Here is a 15,143-nt window from a genome sequence, read left to right as displayed (position 1 = left end):
CAGTTATTGTATTTAGCTTCAAAGTTTTTGTTTGCTTCATTTTAAAATATTTTCTGTTAACTGAAATTCTCATTTTGATCAAGCAACATCCTCGAAACATCTTTGTGACAGTCATTTTGAATTTCATTTGGTGGTTTATATACCTTTGATTCTCTAGGGTCAGTTTCTGGAGACTTATTTTGGTCCTTGGGATTGAGCCATGTTCCCCTGTTTATTCTTCTACTTTACAAATTTGCATCGGCATCTGTGCATTTAAAAAGCATCCCCCTCTTCTGGTCTATGTGGATTGGCTTAGTTCAAGGAAAGACCTTTATCAGTCAGCCTGGTTAGAGATTCTAGGGGCTTTAGTCCTTTTCTGTGGATGTGTCTTTTTCTAGACTTAATGGGTATAAATTTCCAATTCAAGTACTTCACAGTTGTTTGTTTTTTTTTTTCAGGCATTCATTATTTCTTGTTCCTTCTGATATCTGAGTGTGATGCTTGGAACTACTGCAAGTTGCTCAGCTCTCTTATTTTCATTGGTCCCTGGACTTCTCTGGTATGCCAGGGCTGCCAATGCTCTGGGTTAGGCAAGACAGAAACCAGTCTCCCACGCAGCTCCCTAAAAAGCCTTTCTCTAGATTGTATCCTTTGGGAGATTAGGGACCGTACCATCTGTGTATCCTCAGCTTTCAACACAGTTGAATGATTAGAATACAAACTGTACTGTAAGACTTTTAAAGGAATGTGAAGGAAAGAGAAAATATTTCTGCCGGGACAATTTCTGGAAAGATTGGCTAAGATGTGTTTTGCAGTTCTATTTGGAAGACTGTTTATCCTCTCTGAGCCTTGAATTCCTGGATTCCTCAGATTCCTGGATTCCTAGATTGTAAAGTAGGGACAATATCGGCACAGCTTCCCCACAACTAAATAAAAATATAATTGAGCACCTACTGCAGCACCCAGCGCAACTGTAAATGTTGGCTAAATGACAGTGATGGTAGTCTTGGTTATTTTAAAGATGTTTGTGGTTGGTTTGTTTCAGATGCTGCCAAGGCTCAGCCTGTTGTCTCCTTCGCTCAGTGTGACATCATTCAGACGCTTCTACAGAGGTGACAGCCCAACAGATTCTCAAAAGGACTTGATTGAAATCCCTTTGCCTCCTTGGCAGGAGAGAACTGATGAATCCATAGAAACCAAAAGAGCCCGCCTGCTGTATGAGAGCAGAAAGAGGGGGATGTTGGAAAACTGCATTCTCCTTAGGTAGGGGCACAGCACCCTGGGTGTCAATTCTCTTTGACTGGAGGTAGTCTTTGCAACCTCTCTCTTTCTTGTTTTCAGCCTCTTTGCTAAAGAATATCTACATCACATGACGGAGAAGCAGCTGAACCTCTATGATCGCCTGATTAATGAGCCTAGTAATGACTGGGATATTTACTACTGGGCCACAGGTACTGATCGTGATAAGCAAACTAATGTGAAAATAAGATGACTTAGCTGATTTGAGTCTGAAATTATATCCTAGGTAGTTTTTCTTTTTTCATTCATGTTATAGGCACTCAGTTCAAACACTGCAAATGTTTCCAAAATGTGCAGAATTTTTTATCAGTTAAGGTTCTTTGGTTGCAAGAGGGAAAAACTTACTATAACTTAAGCAAAAGGGGAATTTAGAGCTGGGCGCTGCGGCACACGCCTATAATCCCAGAGGCTCAGAAGATAAAGGAGTTCAAAGCCAGTCTCAGCAGCTTAGCAAGGCCCTAAGCAACTCAGTGAGCCCCTGTCTCTAAATAAAATATAAAAAGGGCTGGGGATGTGGCTCAATGGTAAAGTGCCCCTGGTTTTAATCCCCAGTACCAAAAAAATAAAGAGAACTTAGTGGAAGTGTATGTGAAGCTCACGGATCAAAGGGAAGGTTGAAGAGCTACTGGGCTGGGAATGGAGAAAAACTGTTACTAGTCCCAAGTCCGGCTGCTTATCATACGACAGGTTAAGTTGAGAGATGAGATATTAAGGCAAAAAAGGCACTATTTGAAAAGCTGACTGATAGAGAAGTGGGAAGATAGATAGTCATTCAAAGTAAATTTTGATGCTCAGGGCTAGCATTTGCATTTCTAAAGGGGAGTTTTAAGGAAATGAGAACAAACAGGTGCATATAAAATCAAGAAGTTATTTTTGAACTGCAGGCCACTGTGTCATGAGTGTCTCCTATCTCTGGTTGATGCTGTCTGGACCCCCCAAGGTTCCTGTAACACTCAGTTTCTTTATACTGTGGACAACTATCTTAAGCTCTACATAGACAGACCATAGGTTTCAGGCCTGCCTATGAGCCAGAATTCAGGTTGCTTAAAGGCTGTGTTTATGTCCACTCTGTGTTCTATGATATTACTGGTACATTATTAAAAAGTCATGAGTTCCATGTTCCGCCTGAATTGCTGCTCCTTCATCCTCAGCATGATCCTAGAAAGCTGTTGAAGCTATATCTGTCCTGTCCATTATTTCCACTAACTATCGCTCAGTTACACAGCTACATCTAGCTAAGAGGAAGAAATAATATAGTCTATTCCAAGCACCTAACTACACTGGGGCTTTTGTTATCAATGAAATAGGAGAATGGATATTAGGTGACATCTCCATTTGTGCTACACCCTGGGTATCTTGTTTCTGTGTCTTAGTACAGTCATGTACTGTATAACTTTTCTGTATGAGTAGTTCATAAGATTATAATCTAGGTTAAGTATACACTTTGCCATCTAGGTTTGTATAAGTACTCTTCATGATTTTCCACAGTAGTAAAATCACCTACTGACACAGTTCTCAGAACATATGCCTGTCATTAAGCAATGTGTGACTATTAATATCAGGAAATTGAAGCCATCCTGTAAGTTCTAAGTATGAAGAATGAGTATAGAAGCTTATGTGATTGACTATTGGAAAGCCCACAAAGCCTGAATTATTTACTCTGGCCCTTTACAGTACAGGTGTGTTGACTTATATAATACATTTGAGATCCATCCATGTTGTTATTTATATCATTAATTCATTCTTTTGTATTGTTGTGATATTCTGGTGTGTGGGTATTCCACAGTTTATTTATCCATTGATCAGTTGAGAGACATTGGAGTTCTTTCCAGTTGTAGGCATTACCAATAAAGCTGCCATAAACAATTGCATACAGATTTTGTGAACATAAGTTTTAGTTGTTCTTGAGTAAATACCCAGGAGAAGGCTTACTGGGTCATAAAGTAAGTGTATGTTTAAATTTGTAACGTCTTTTGTAATAGACCAGATATAAATATTTTAGCCCTTGTAGTCTCCATTGTAATTCCTCAACTGCATTTTAGATTTCATATAATTTTCATGTCATGAAGTAATCTTCTTTTGATTTTTTTTTTCTCTCTAGCCATTTAATAATTATTCTTAGCACACAGCCATTACAAAATTAGGCTGTAAACCATAGTTTCTCGCCTTCTGTGTTAAGTGAAAGAGGCCAGATTCAAGGAGTACCTGTTGTGTGATTGTGTTTATATGATGTTCTGGAAAAAGCAAAACATCAGGAACAGAAAACAGAATCAGTGATTACCAGCGACTGGATGTGAAGGAAGGGATTGATGCTCTTCATTTTCATCAATTCTCCATGTTACCAGCATTTTGGTTATTCACCATTCCCAGAAATATATAGTGGAAAGAACTACAGTGATGTTTTAATTGCCATGTTTCTAATAACTAAGAATATTGAGGATCTTTTCAAGCGTTTATTTACCATTGTATACATCTTTGTTGATGCTTCTCTTCGGATATCCCACCACCATCACCGTTTTTATTAAATTATATGGTTTGTTTTCTTATTGAGTTGAGGATTCTTGAGTTACTTTGATTTCAAATCTTTTATCAGATATGTATCTTGCAAATATTTGTCTTTTCATTTTCTTAACAATGTAATGGAGCAGTTTTTAATTTGGTATAGTACAATTTTAATGGATTGTGGCGTGTGTGTGTGTGTGTGTGTGCACACGTGTGCGTGTGTGCACGTGCACCTGCTATGGATTGAACCTGGGGGCTTTTACACTAAGCTACATCTCCAGATCTTTTCTTTTTAATGATTAATTTATTTAATTTGGGGGAGTCCTGGGGATTGAACTCAGAGGCATTCTACCACTGAGTCAAATTCATGCCCTTTTTTTAAAATTTTATTTAGAGCATGGGTCTCATGAGTTGCTTAGTGCCTTTCCATTGCTGAGGCTGGCTTTGAATTTGTAATCCTCCTGCCTCATCCTCCTGAGCCACTGGGATTACAGGTGTACATGACAGTGCCCGGCTTTTTATTTCATCTTGAGATAAGGTCTCACTGAGTTCCTAAGATGGCTGCAAACTTAGGATCCTCCTGCCGTAGCTACCGGAGTAGATGGAATTACAGGCATGCATCACAACACCCAGCTTGGTTTTTGCTTTTGATATTATTAGAACTCTGCCAGTCTAAAGTCACAAAAGATTTTTTCTTCTAAGAATATTAAAGCTGTTTGATTTTTTTTTTTAATTTCTTTTTTTTTTTTTCCTGTGCTGGGGATGGAAGCCAGGGCCTCAAGTATGCAAGTCAATCATCCTAGTTTCTTATTTTAAGACAGGGTCTTGCTAAGTTACTCAAACTGACCTTGAACTTGAGTTACTCCTTCCTCTGCCTTCTGAGTAGCTGGGATTATTGGTGTGTACCATCAAACCAAATCTTATTTTTGCTTTAAGAAATAAAATCCCTAGGCTTAATCCCTAGTACCACCAAAAAAAAAAAAATCTACTTGGATTTTGATTGCAGTGTGTAAAGTTAATAGCTTTTGATTTGCAAAGATATTACTGCATTTATTTAGGTCTTTTTGAATTTTTTTCACCAGTTTTATACAATCATCCAAACTTAATGGTTTAAAGCAGTTGACATTTATCTTAACAATTTCTCTGGGCCTGGAATCCAGGCTTTACAAGGTTGTGGTCAAGGTGTCAGCCCATGGTCCAGTCTCATCTAGAGGCCTTACTAGGGAGGGGTCTGCTTTCATTCTCATCTTGGTATTCTGGTGTTGGCAGGCTTCAGTTCCTCACGGACTTTTCCATTGAGGGTCTCTGTTTTTTAGGAAGTCACCGTCCATTTCTTGTCACAAAAACCTCTCCATAGGCATCAGCAGAGCACGAGAGCTTAGAGAGAAATGAGTCCTCCAACAAGATGGAAGCCACCATGTTCTGAACCTAAACACAGAAGCGACATTCCAACACCTTTGCCTTATTCTGTTGGTTAGAATCAAGTCATTAGGTGGCCCACACTCTAGGGGAGTCTAGGAGGCAGAGATCAGTAGGGGCCCATAGCATTCAGTGTTTCATGGTTCTCACCATATTTTGTTGATTTATATCTAGATATTTCATGTATTTTGGGTTTTATTAGAAATTTTGGTACTGGGAATTTAACCCAGGGGCACTTTACCACTGAGCTACATTCCCAGACCTTTTTAATTTTTTGAGGCAGGTGAGGCTGACTTTGAATTTGCAAAGTTCAAAACTCTTGCCTCAGCCTCCTGAGTTACTGGGATTATAGGGGTGTGCCACCACATTCAATTATAAAGCGTACTTTATTTTTTTTTTCAATTTCAATTGTTTATTGCTAAAATGTAGAGAAACAATTGATTTTTTTTTTTAATATCGATTCATATCTATGACCTTACCAAACTTAGTATGGAAGTTTCTTTATACATACTTTGGGGTTTTCTATGGAGATGATCAGTGCTATGTGTGAATAGAGGTAGTTTTTTTTTCCCTTTCCAGTCTATTTGCCTTTTATATGTTTTCTTGCTTTATTATTGCACTGTCTAGAACCTCAGGTATCATGTTGAATAACAGTGGTGAGAGCAAGTGTCTTCGACTGTTCCAACTTTAATATCCAGACCTAGTCTATCACCTTTGAGTGTGTTAGCTGTAGATTAGTTGTAAATGTCTTTTATCAGATTGAAAAAATTTCCTTCTGTTTCTAGTATATTGAGTATTTTATCATGAGTGGATGTTGAATTTTGTGAAGTGCTTTCTGTGCACCTATTGTGATGATCATTTCTTTTTTTCTTTTTTTTAAATTTTTTTTCTTTTTTTTTTAATGTTTATTTTTTAGTATTTGGCGGACACAGCATCTTAGTTTGTATGTGGTGCTGAGGATCGAACCCAGGCCGCACGCATGCTAGGCGAGCGCTACCGCTTGAGCCACTTCCCCAGCCCCTGATGATCATTTCTTTAGTGATGTGATGTGAGGCAAGTGCTCTGCCACTGAGCCCAACCCGAGCCCCTCTAGTTTCTTAATGTAATAGCTGAGCTCATTGGAGAAAGCTCATTCTTTCTCATGAGCGTTTGACACCACAGATTGCCCTGTAAACACTGCTTTGGTGGCATATTACATACTTTGATGTGTTATGCTTTCATTTTCCTTCAATTTCTCTTGTGACTTTCTCTTTGTCCTGGGTCAAAGAGAAAGTCACAAGAGAAATTATATTACTTAAATTATATTATTTAAACAACATACTTATAAGTACTTATATTACTTATAAGGATGTTGTTTAAATTTCAAGTATTTTCCAGACTTAGTTTTTGGGGGGGGGGGCGGATTTTTTGTTTTGTTTTTGTTGGTGGTTTGGTTTGATTTTTTTTTTTAAGAGAGAGTGAGAAAGGAGAGAGAGAGAGAGAGAATTTTTAATATTTATTTTTTAGTTCTCTGTGGACACAACATCTTTGTTGGTTTGTGGTGCTGAGGATGGAACCCGGGCCGCACACATGCCAGACGAGTGCACTACCGCTTGAGCCACATCCCCAGCCCATCCAGACTTAGTTTTAAATCCATTTCATAACCTGAAATGTGGGTATCTTGATAAATATCCCCTGTACACTTGAACATAATGTGTTTTCTACTTGGGGGTAATGTGTTCTGTAAGCATCAACCAGATCAGGTTGGTTGATATTGTTCTTCAGGTGTTTTCTGAGCACTTTCTCTCACTTATTCAGAGTGTGATATCGAAGTTTCTAGCTGTAACTTTAAATTTGTCTTTTGCTCCTTTTACTTCTCTCATTTTTTGCTTCGTGTATTTTGAAGCTGTGATGTTATGTGAAAACATATGCAAGATTATTGTATCTTCTTGATAAATCACTTCCTTTATTTTGTCTGTTTTTATTGCTGATAGTGTTCCTGGTTCTGAAATGTCTGATGGTAATGTCCACTAACATTGTGTGGTGTGTCGCTTTCTGTCTATATTAGTTTTCTGTTGATACATAACAATTACCACAAATTTATCAACTTTAAACAATATCTATTTATTATCTTTTGGTTTTGTAGGTGAGACTGAAATCAGTGTCAGACAATGTCATCTTTGTGTTAGAAAAACAAAGGTCTTATTTTCCCTGTCCTGTCACACAGTCAACACAGATTTGAATTTAATTCTGACAATATCTACCTGGAGTTAGTGTCAGATCCCACAGATTTGAGAGTTCAGCCTCCAGGACCATGTCCTGCCCCTTTTCCGATGCTAGTTGCAAGCCCCAGGTTATTTTACTTGTACCTGTAACTGATCAGCTATAAATCAAGAGTTCCTGCAACACCCCACTTGGGTTCAGTTAATTTATGCAAGTGACTCACAGAATTCATGGAAACAGTTACATTTCCTGGTTTATTGCAAAGGAAATGTCAAAGGATACAGATGGATGCAGAGGGTGAGGCATGGGAGAAGGGGGCACGAACTTCCATGCCTTGTCCAGGCAAGCCACCCTCCAAGACCCTCTGTGTGTTCTTAGAGTCCTGTCCTTTTGGGGTTTTAAGGAGATTCATTGCATAGCCATGATTACTAGTAGACTAGGCGGGGAAATTCAGCAAGGCCTGTCCAGATTCTTCTTGGCCTTTCTGTGTAGCATTGTTCCTTCTAAGGTATGTGGCAGGACCCTTACTCCCAATCCCCAGAATGAGGAGAGTCTTATGACCTACTAGTGGGCAAGGGTGAGTCAGAGAATTTGCTTATGGGCAGCTCCAAGATAGAAAGGGGGAAATGTAAGTTTCTGTGGCCTGCCTTGGGAAGGGAATTATAGGCCAGGAACCAGGATTGAAAACTAAAATTCAGGGGCTGGGGATGTGGCTCAAGCTGTAGCGCGCTCACCTGGCATGCGTGCGACCCGGGTTCGATCCTCAGCACCACATACCAACAAAGATGTTGTGTCCGCCGAGAACTAAAAAATAAATATTAAAAAAATTCTCTCTCTAACTGTGTCTCTCACTCTCTCTTTTAGAAAAAAAAAAAAAAAAGAAAACTAAAATTCATAAATCATAATACCACACACTATCATTTTTTTGTATTTAAATTGAGTTTTTGTAGACAGCAAATATTGTGTGTCTTTTGTATTCAATCCGATAGTCTCTATCTTTTCACTGCTGTGTTTAGATCATTTATATTTATTGAATTATCAATGTGTTTGAGTTTAGATCTACTGTCTTTTTAGTTGTTTCCTGTTTCTTCTGTTCTTTGTTCCTTTCTCCTGTTTCTGTGTAGTTTTTAAATTCTTTCATTTTTTTCTCCACTCTTTGGTTTATTTATATTTCTGTCATTATTTTTAGTAATTGCCTTTGGGTTTACATTTTTAATTAGTTACAGTCTGACCTCAAAAAATATTATATGAATCCTGCCAGGCATGGTGGTGCATGCCTTTAATCCAACCTCCTTGGGAGGCTGAAACAGGATCACAAGTTCTAGTCTGGCCTCAGCAAGTTGACAAGACCCTGTCTCAAAATAAAAATCAAAAGGACTAAGCTGGGCATCACGGTGGACCCCTGTAATTCTAGCAGCTTGGGAGGTTCGGGCAGGGGGATCGCAAGTTTGAGTCCAGCCTCAGCAACTCAGACAAACCCTGTGTCAGAATAAAAAATAAAACGAACTGGTATATAACTCAGTGGCAAAGCACACTTGAGCTCAATCCCCAATACTCTGTCCCCGCTACATAAAGAAAAAGAAATATTGGGGCTGTGGTTGTGGCAGAGTGCTTGTCTTGTGTGTGTGTGAGGCACTGCATTCAATCCTCAGCACCACATAAAAATAAATAAAAGTATTGTGCCCATCTACAACTAAAAAATTTAAAAATAAAAAATAAATGGAAAAAAAAGAAATATTATATGAATCCCAGCTACTTGGGAAGCTGAGGCAGGAGGATTGTGAGTTTGAGGCCATCTGAGCAGCACAGCAACACCCTGTCTCAAAAAAGGCCTGGTGCAAGTAGCATGTGCCTGTAATCCCAGTGAGTCAGGACACTGAGGCAGGAGGGTGGCAAGTCTGACAATAGCCTGGGCAACTTAGTAAGAACCTATCTCAAAAAATAAAAGGGCTAGGGATGTGGCTTAGAGGTAGACCACTGGCCTAGAATATGCTCACCCTGGGTTCCATCCCCAGTACTGTAAAGAAGAGGAAATGTGACTTCGTGTGTGACGTCAAGGCTTCCCAGCACACACCAGGTCCTGCTCTCATCTCTGGTGCTCATCTGTATTTTTACCCATGATGTAAGCGACAGCACGTTTCTATTGTTTTACTTAGGACAGTCTAAGGAAAAGAATACAAAATGTATTTTATATTTTCCTTCATTTTAACTATTTCTGGAGATATTAATTTATTTATATAAATCTGTGTTTCTGTCTGGTACCATAATCCTTCTGCCTGAAGAACTGCCTTTGATATTTCTTGTAATACAAGTTGGCTGTTTGGAATTCTCTTGGCATTGGATATAGAGTTGTAAGTTTGTGGGTTTTTTCCCCTGGCACTTTATGCGGGCACACTTCTATTTCTAGGCCGTTCGTGTGCACAATCAAGTTGTCTTGACCTGAGTTTAGCTGCACTTGGGTTTGTCTTTGCTTCACTTCCTTTCAGTCATCACCAGCTTCATATTCCTACAGTGTTGAAATGCGATGCTTTCTGGTTTGCCTAGTTGCAGATAAGAGGTCTATTGTATTTTTGTTTCTTTCTCTATAATATATCTTTTTTCTGAATGTTTTCAGTATCTTATCATTAGTTTGTAGCTGTTGGAATATGATGTGTTAGTTTTCTGTCACTATCTCAGAGATGATCAACTTACAAAGAAAAGCTTTATTTAATTTGACTTATTTACATTTAAGAAATGAAGTCTTGGGCTGGGGATGTGGCTCAAGCGGTAGCGCGCTCCCCTGGCATGCACGAGGTGCTGGGTTCGATCCTCAGCACCACATACAAATAAAATAAAGATTTGTGTCCACCGAAAACTAAAAAAATAAATAAATATTAAAAAACAAACAAACAAACAAAGATGTTGTATCCGCCAAAAACTAAACAATAAATATTAAAAATTCTCTCTCAAAAAAATTATTTAAAAAAAAAAAAGAAATGAAGTCTTGGCTTGAGGTTTTAGCTCAGTGGTAGAGCACTTGCCTATAATGTGTGCAGGCTTCCCACCCCCCAGCACCAAGAGAGGGCTTTCCAGGCTGGTTCTGAACTCCTAGACTCAAGCAATCCTCCTGCTTCAGCCTCCTGAGGAGCTGGGACTGTGCACACGTTCCACCACGTCTCACTTTGGAAAGGCTTATTTGGCTCACAGTTTGGGAGGTTTCAGTCCATGGTTAGTTGGCCCATTGGTTTTTGGGCCTGTGGCAAGGTAGGATATGATGGCAGGAAGCAGGCAGCAAACCAAAGGGCTCACCATAGTCAGGAAACTGGGCAAGAGCTGGGGCAGTCAGGGAGGCTGGCTTTCCACTGTCTTCTTCAAGAGCTTGCCCCAGTGACCGGAAGACCTCCAGTGGGCCTCGCCTCTTAAAAGTTTGCGCCACCTCTCAATAGTACCAGGTGGGACAAAGCCTTTAACACATAGTGGACGCTGTCCTTTGAAGAATAGATCCAGACTATAGCAATGTGTCTGGGTGTCGTTTGTTTTGGTATTTATCCTACGCGGGGTTCTGTTGGATCTGTGTTTTGGTATTTTTCATTCTTGTTGGAGAATTCACTGTTGTCCCTTTTGTGTCATCCATTCCCTTTTCTTTTGGGATTTCACGTGCATTTAGATTAGGCAATTTAATATCTCACAGTTTTTGGATTCTCATTTGTGTTTTTTACTCTTTGAATGTTTGCTTGGGTAGTTTGCACTGGGTGATATCTTTTGACCTATCCTCCTGATTATTTCCTTATGTCAAATCTCAGGATAAGCCTATTGAGTCAGTCTGCGTATCTATTTTTAGCATTTCTATTTGACTTTTAGTGTTTCTGGCTCCCTGTTGGAATTCTTCATCTGTCCGTACATTTTGTCTGCTTCTTCGACTAGAACCTTTAATACAAGTTATAGTTATTTTATTTCTATTTTTACTTTTTGTTTTTGGGTACCAAGGATTGACCCCAAGGGTGCTTAACCACTGAGCCACATCTCTAGCTCTTTTTATTTTTTATTTTGAGATGGGTTTTGTTGAGTTTTGAAGCCAGCCTTGAACTTGCAATCTTCCCCAGTCACTGAGATTACAGGCATGTGCCCCCACGCCTAGCAGTCATGGTTACTTTAAATCCCCTGTCTCCTAGTTCTAACATCTGAGTTCTCCTTGAGTCTGTTTCTGTTGATTTCTTTGTGTTGATAGTATATTTGTTTTGTTTTTCCTAATTTTCTGACTGTGTATCATATTTAATTGATGTTGATGTCATGGGTAAGACATTAGAGACTCTGGCTGGGGGGTTTATTATGCCTTGAAGTGGGCGTACTTCTCCTAGGCTGTTCTACAGAGGATCAAGTCAGTGGATTAGAAGACAAGCTCTCTCTTTGGGTTGGTTTGGTTTCTGAGCATCACCAGCTTCTAGTGCTCGGGGTACAAGCTGTTTCCCAGAGCATTTCTCCATATTCCTGTTCTGCCCTCAACTCTCAGTCTTCCCTATACTTCTTGTGCCCCACACGGATGCTCTCTTTGTCTTGCCCTCCCCCAGTGGTGAATCCCTGGTGCTTTCCTCGTGGTGCTTGCTAGTCTGGGGGAGGAGTAGTTGGGAGGGCCTTCCTTCTTATCCCTGTGCAGCCCAGGCTTCAGGTCATCCGTGGGCCTGGCTCCTGGAGCTGTAGTTCTCCGTGATGCTGACCCCTCCCAGGGGTTAGAGTTTCTTGTTCTTTCACCCTTCTTCCAGCCTGCGTGGGTCCTCCCCTGCACGCTTTGGGAGACAGGGTTTTCTTGCCTGTACTTGGCCACTGGAGGCTTTTGTTCTGTAGAGGAGGGGGACCTGGCCTGGGCCTTGTGCTCTTTTACCACCTGGGCTACTCCCCCTTTGTGGGCTGGGTCACCGAGGGAGCTTCCGCCAGCCTCCTGCTCCTTGCCGTCTTAGGAGGTGCCAGCGGAGGCTTCTTAGGAAGAACCCAGGGAGGGTGCGAGCTCTCCTTGGCTCTGCGGCTCCCAGGGCTCAGGCCAGCACACGCTGGGCTTGGACAGTTCCTAGAAGTTTTACTGACTTCTTCTCATCTGTGTCCCACCCAGAGTCTTCGCCCTGTGCCCCGACAGGGGAGAAGGATGGAGCAGCTTTCCCTCCCAGGGCTTCTCATTCCTTAGCCGCTAGTTCGGTTGCCTTGTGACCCCAGCTCTCCAGCAACTTCAAGAAAAGTCATGATATTTCTCATTTTCTGACTTTTCCTTATTGTTAACGTGAACTTGATGTTCTTTCCAACTTTCTACATGCTAGGAGGAGGCCTGGATTTCTTGGGTCCCCCTTTTCCTTGAGGAGTCCATTGTCACAGAAAGCCCAGAACACTTACCAGCCCAACCCTGTGCTGAGTTGGGGGAATCTAACTTAGTTTCAAGGAATTCCCTCCCTAGCGTTGTACTGAGTCTTGATAGGTGGGTAATTCTGGAGTGCCTTACCTAAGCTTTGCCAGTGAGAGGCTTTGTTTCTAATTGGCTGTGTGTGTGTGTGTGTGTGTGTGTGTGTGTGTGTGTGTGTGTGTGTGGTAGTGCTGAGGATTGAACCCAGGACCTTGTGAATGCTAGGCAGGCACTCTACCAACTGAGCTATAGCCCCAGCCCCCCTCTAATTGGCATCTTAAGCAAGGGTGAAAGTCAGACTGGCGCTGGCAGCGCACCACCTGATTGCCGCTGCTTGGCTGAGCCTGGCACTCTTGTTTTTCTGCTCTCCATGCTGCCTTGTTGCCTGCTCACCGACATGTGGTTTTCCAGGTTTGGTTTAGTTTTATGAGTTCTAATAATCCTCCAATAAATTCCTTTGTGCTTCAGTTGCTAGAGTTATTAAGTTTTTTTCACTTGTAACCAAGGACTTCTAACGGATAAAGAGCTTTTATTTGAGGGAATGTATAGAGGAAACACAGTTTATTAATCCCTCTTTGCAATGGGGAATACATTTCAGGATCCCAGTGGAGACCTGAAACTAGGTAGTATCGAATCCTGGATAGCCTATGTTTTCCCTATGTGCTCTGCGGTGTCGCTGCATAGTACCGAAATTAATCTGTCCTCCTGTGTTTTATGCCCTGGTGCCTCCTTTGTATCACTACATTTATCCTTTGGGGTCATTATTAAGTAAATAGAATTTTACAGTCAATCTGAAAAAACAGCTATTGGGTGACTGATGGGTGGGTATAGCAAGGATACACTGGATAAAGGGTGATTCATATCTAAGGTGGGCTAGAGCAAAATGAAATGAGATTTCATCATGCTACTTGGCATAGCATGCAGTTTAAAACTTATGAGTTGTTTACTTCTGGAACTTTCCATGTAATATTTCTGACAGGGTAACTAAAACCATGGATAATGAAACTATAGGACAGGTGGGACTACTGTATGCAGAAAACAACTGACAGACTAAATGTAAAACAAAGTAGTAGAGCCAAAATTGTGCAGGTCTAGAGTCAGCAAATTTGTTCATAGAGAATCAGATAGTAAATGTTTTAATCTTGCATCCATATGCTGTTGCCACATTCATTTCTGCCATCGTAATGCAAAAGAAAAAAGAAACCTATAGATCAGGTGCAAATAAATAGGAGTGGCTGTTTCCATATAACTGTTTACAAATAGAGGCTGACATGGTTTGTCACTCCTGGTGTAGTTTAATGTTACATATATTTAGTGGAATGGAGACAGTCTGTATATCTATCTGTGGTTTCTGGCCAAGGCCAGAGTTTCAAGTTTTAAGATCTTTAGTTTGAGCTGATGCCTGTAATCCCAGCAGCTCAGGAGGCTGAGGCAGGAGGATCACGAGTTCAAAGCTAGCCTCAGCAAAAGTGAGGTGCTAAGCAACTCAGTGAGACCCTGTCTCTAAGTGAAATACAGTATAGGGCTGAGGATGTGGCTCAGTGGTTGAGTGCCCCTGAGTTCAATCCCGGTACCAAAAAAAAACTTTAGTCTGAGCATTGACTGCTTATGGCATAATTCTTTCTGCCCACTATTCTCTTGCAGAAGCAAAACCAGCCCCAGAAATATTTGAAAATGAAGTCATGGCACTGCTGAGAGACTTTGCTAAAAACAAAAACAAAGAACAGAGACTGCGTGCCCCAGATCTTGAATATCTCTTTGAGAAGCCACGTTGAATTGTGAACTGTGCACCACTGCCTGCCCTGGGACTCTGGCTGTGGACGGTAACCACTTATGACACTGGCCTCAGCTTCCTGTTGCTCTTAGACATTGCCCCCTCAAGTGATGGACACATCTCTCTCCCAGGACAGACATGTAAATGTGCACTGTGACTCGCGCTGACATTTTTTTGTTGGACTCTGAGCCTATAATGTAGTTTGTCAGTGCTGTGGGCACTCGGCCTGTTTGTCTGGCTGCTGTAGTGCAGGTCTGCCACAAGAGGGCACTGTAGGAGAGGCGACTGCGCCTTGCTTTTCTCCCGCCCCAGGTGTGCTCAGTGAAAGGCCTCAGCCAGGCTGTGCTGAATGAAAAGCTGCCCTCCCACCCCTTCACCCCAGTGGCCCTGGGCTTTGTAAAAGTGAAGTGCCCCCTTCCAACCAGGGATGATCCTTTCTGCCCCCTGAGTGGAACCCGTCAAAGACACAGCAGGCAGAATGAGGGCAGCATGCGGGAGTGGCGTGGGCCTAAGAGTCAACGTCTTCATCATCAGATTTCTTTTAAAACGTACACTTTGTAAGTTGAAAGATCATGAATATTAAAGGATATTGAAAAAAGGAAA

The 15,143-nt window shown here is 41.1% G+C and overlaps 1 protein-coding gene across 4 annotated transcripts in view; it reads left to right on the top strand.

Annotated features, from left to right (window-relative positions):
- Window positions 1-15,143, top strand: part of Sdhaf2 (succinate dehydrogenase complex assembly factor 2) — a 21,448-nt gene extending 6,305 nt beyond the window's left edge. For 3 of the 4 annotated variants that reach the window (XM_078045914.1, XM_005331519.5, XM_021730598.3), the window contains exons 2-4: window positions 1,025-1,242; window positions 1,321-1,430; window positions 14,411-15,143. In XM_078045914.1, coding sequence (XP_077902040.1) covers window positions 1,025-1,242; window positions 1,321-1,430; window positions 14,411-14,541 — 459 coding nt within the window. In that variant the 3' untranslated portion in view covers window positions 14,542-15,143. Of the gene's footprint in view, window positions 1-437; window positions 539-1,024; window positions 1,243-1,320; window positions 1,431-14,410 lie in introns of all 4 variants that reach the window. The other variant, XM_078045913.1, reaches the window with a different exon arrangement.

This window comes from Ictidomys tridecemlineatus, chromosome 4 (genome assembly GCF_052094955.1).
Source record: "Ictidomys tridecemlineatus isolate mIctTri1 chromosome 4, mIctTri1.hap1, whole genome shotgun sequence".
Lineage (NCBI taxonomy): Eukaryota > Metazoa > Chordata > Mammalia > Rodentia > Sciuridae > Ictidomys > Ictidomys tridecemlineatus.
Note: the sequence above shows the minus strand (reverse complement) of the source record. Positions and strands in the feature narration are given on the sequence as shown.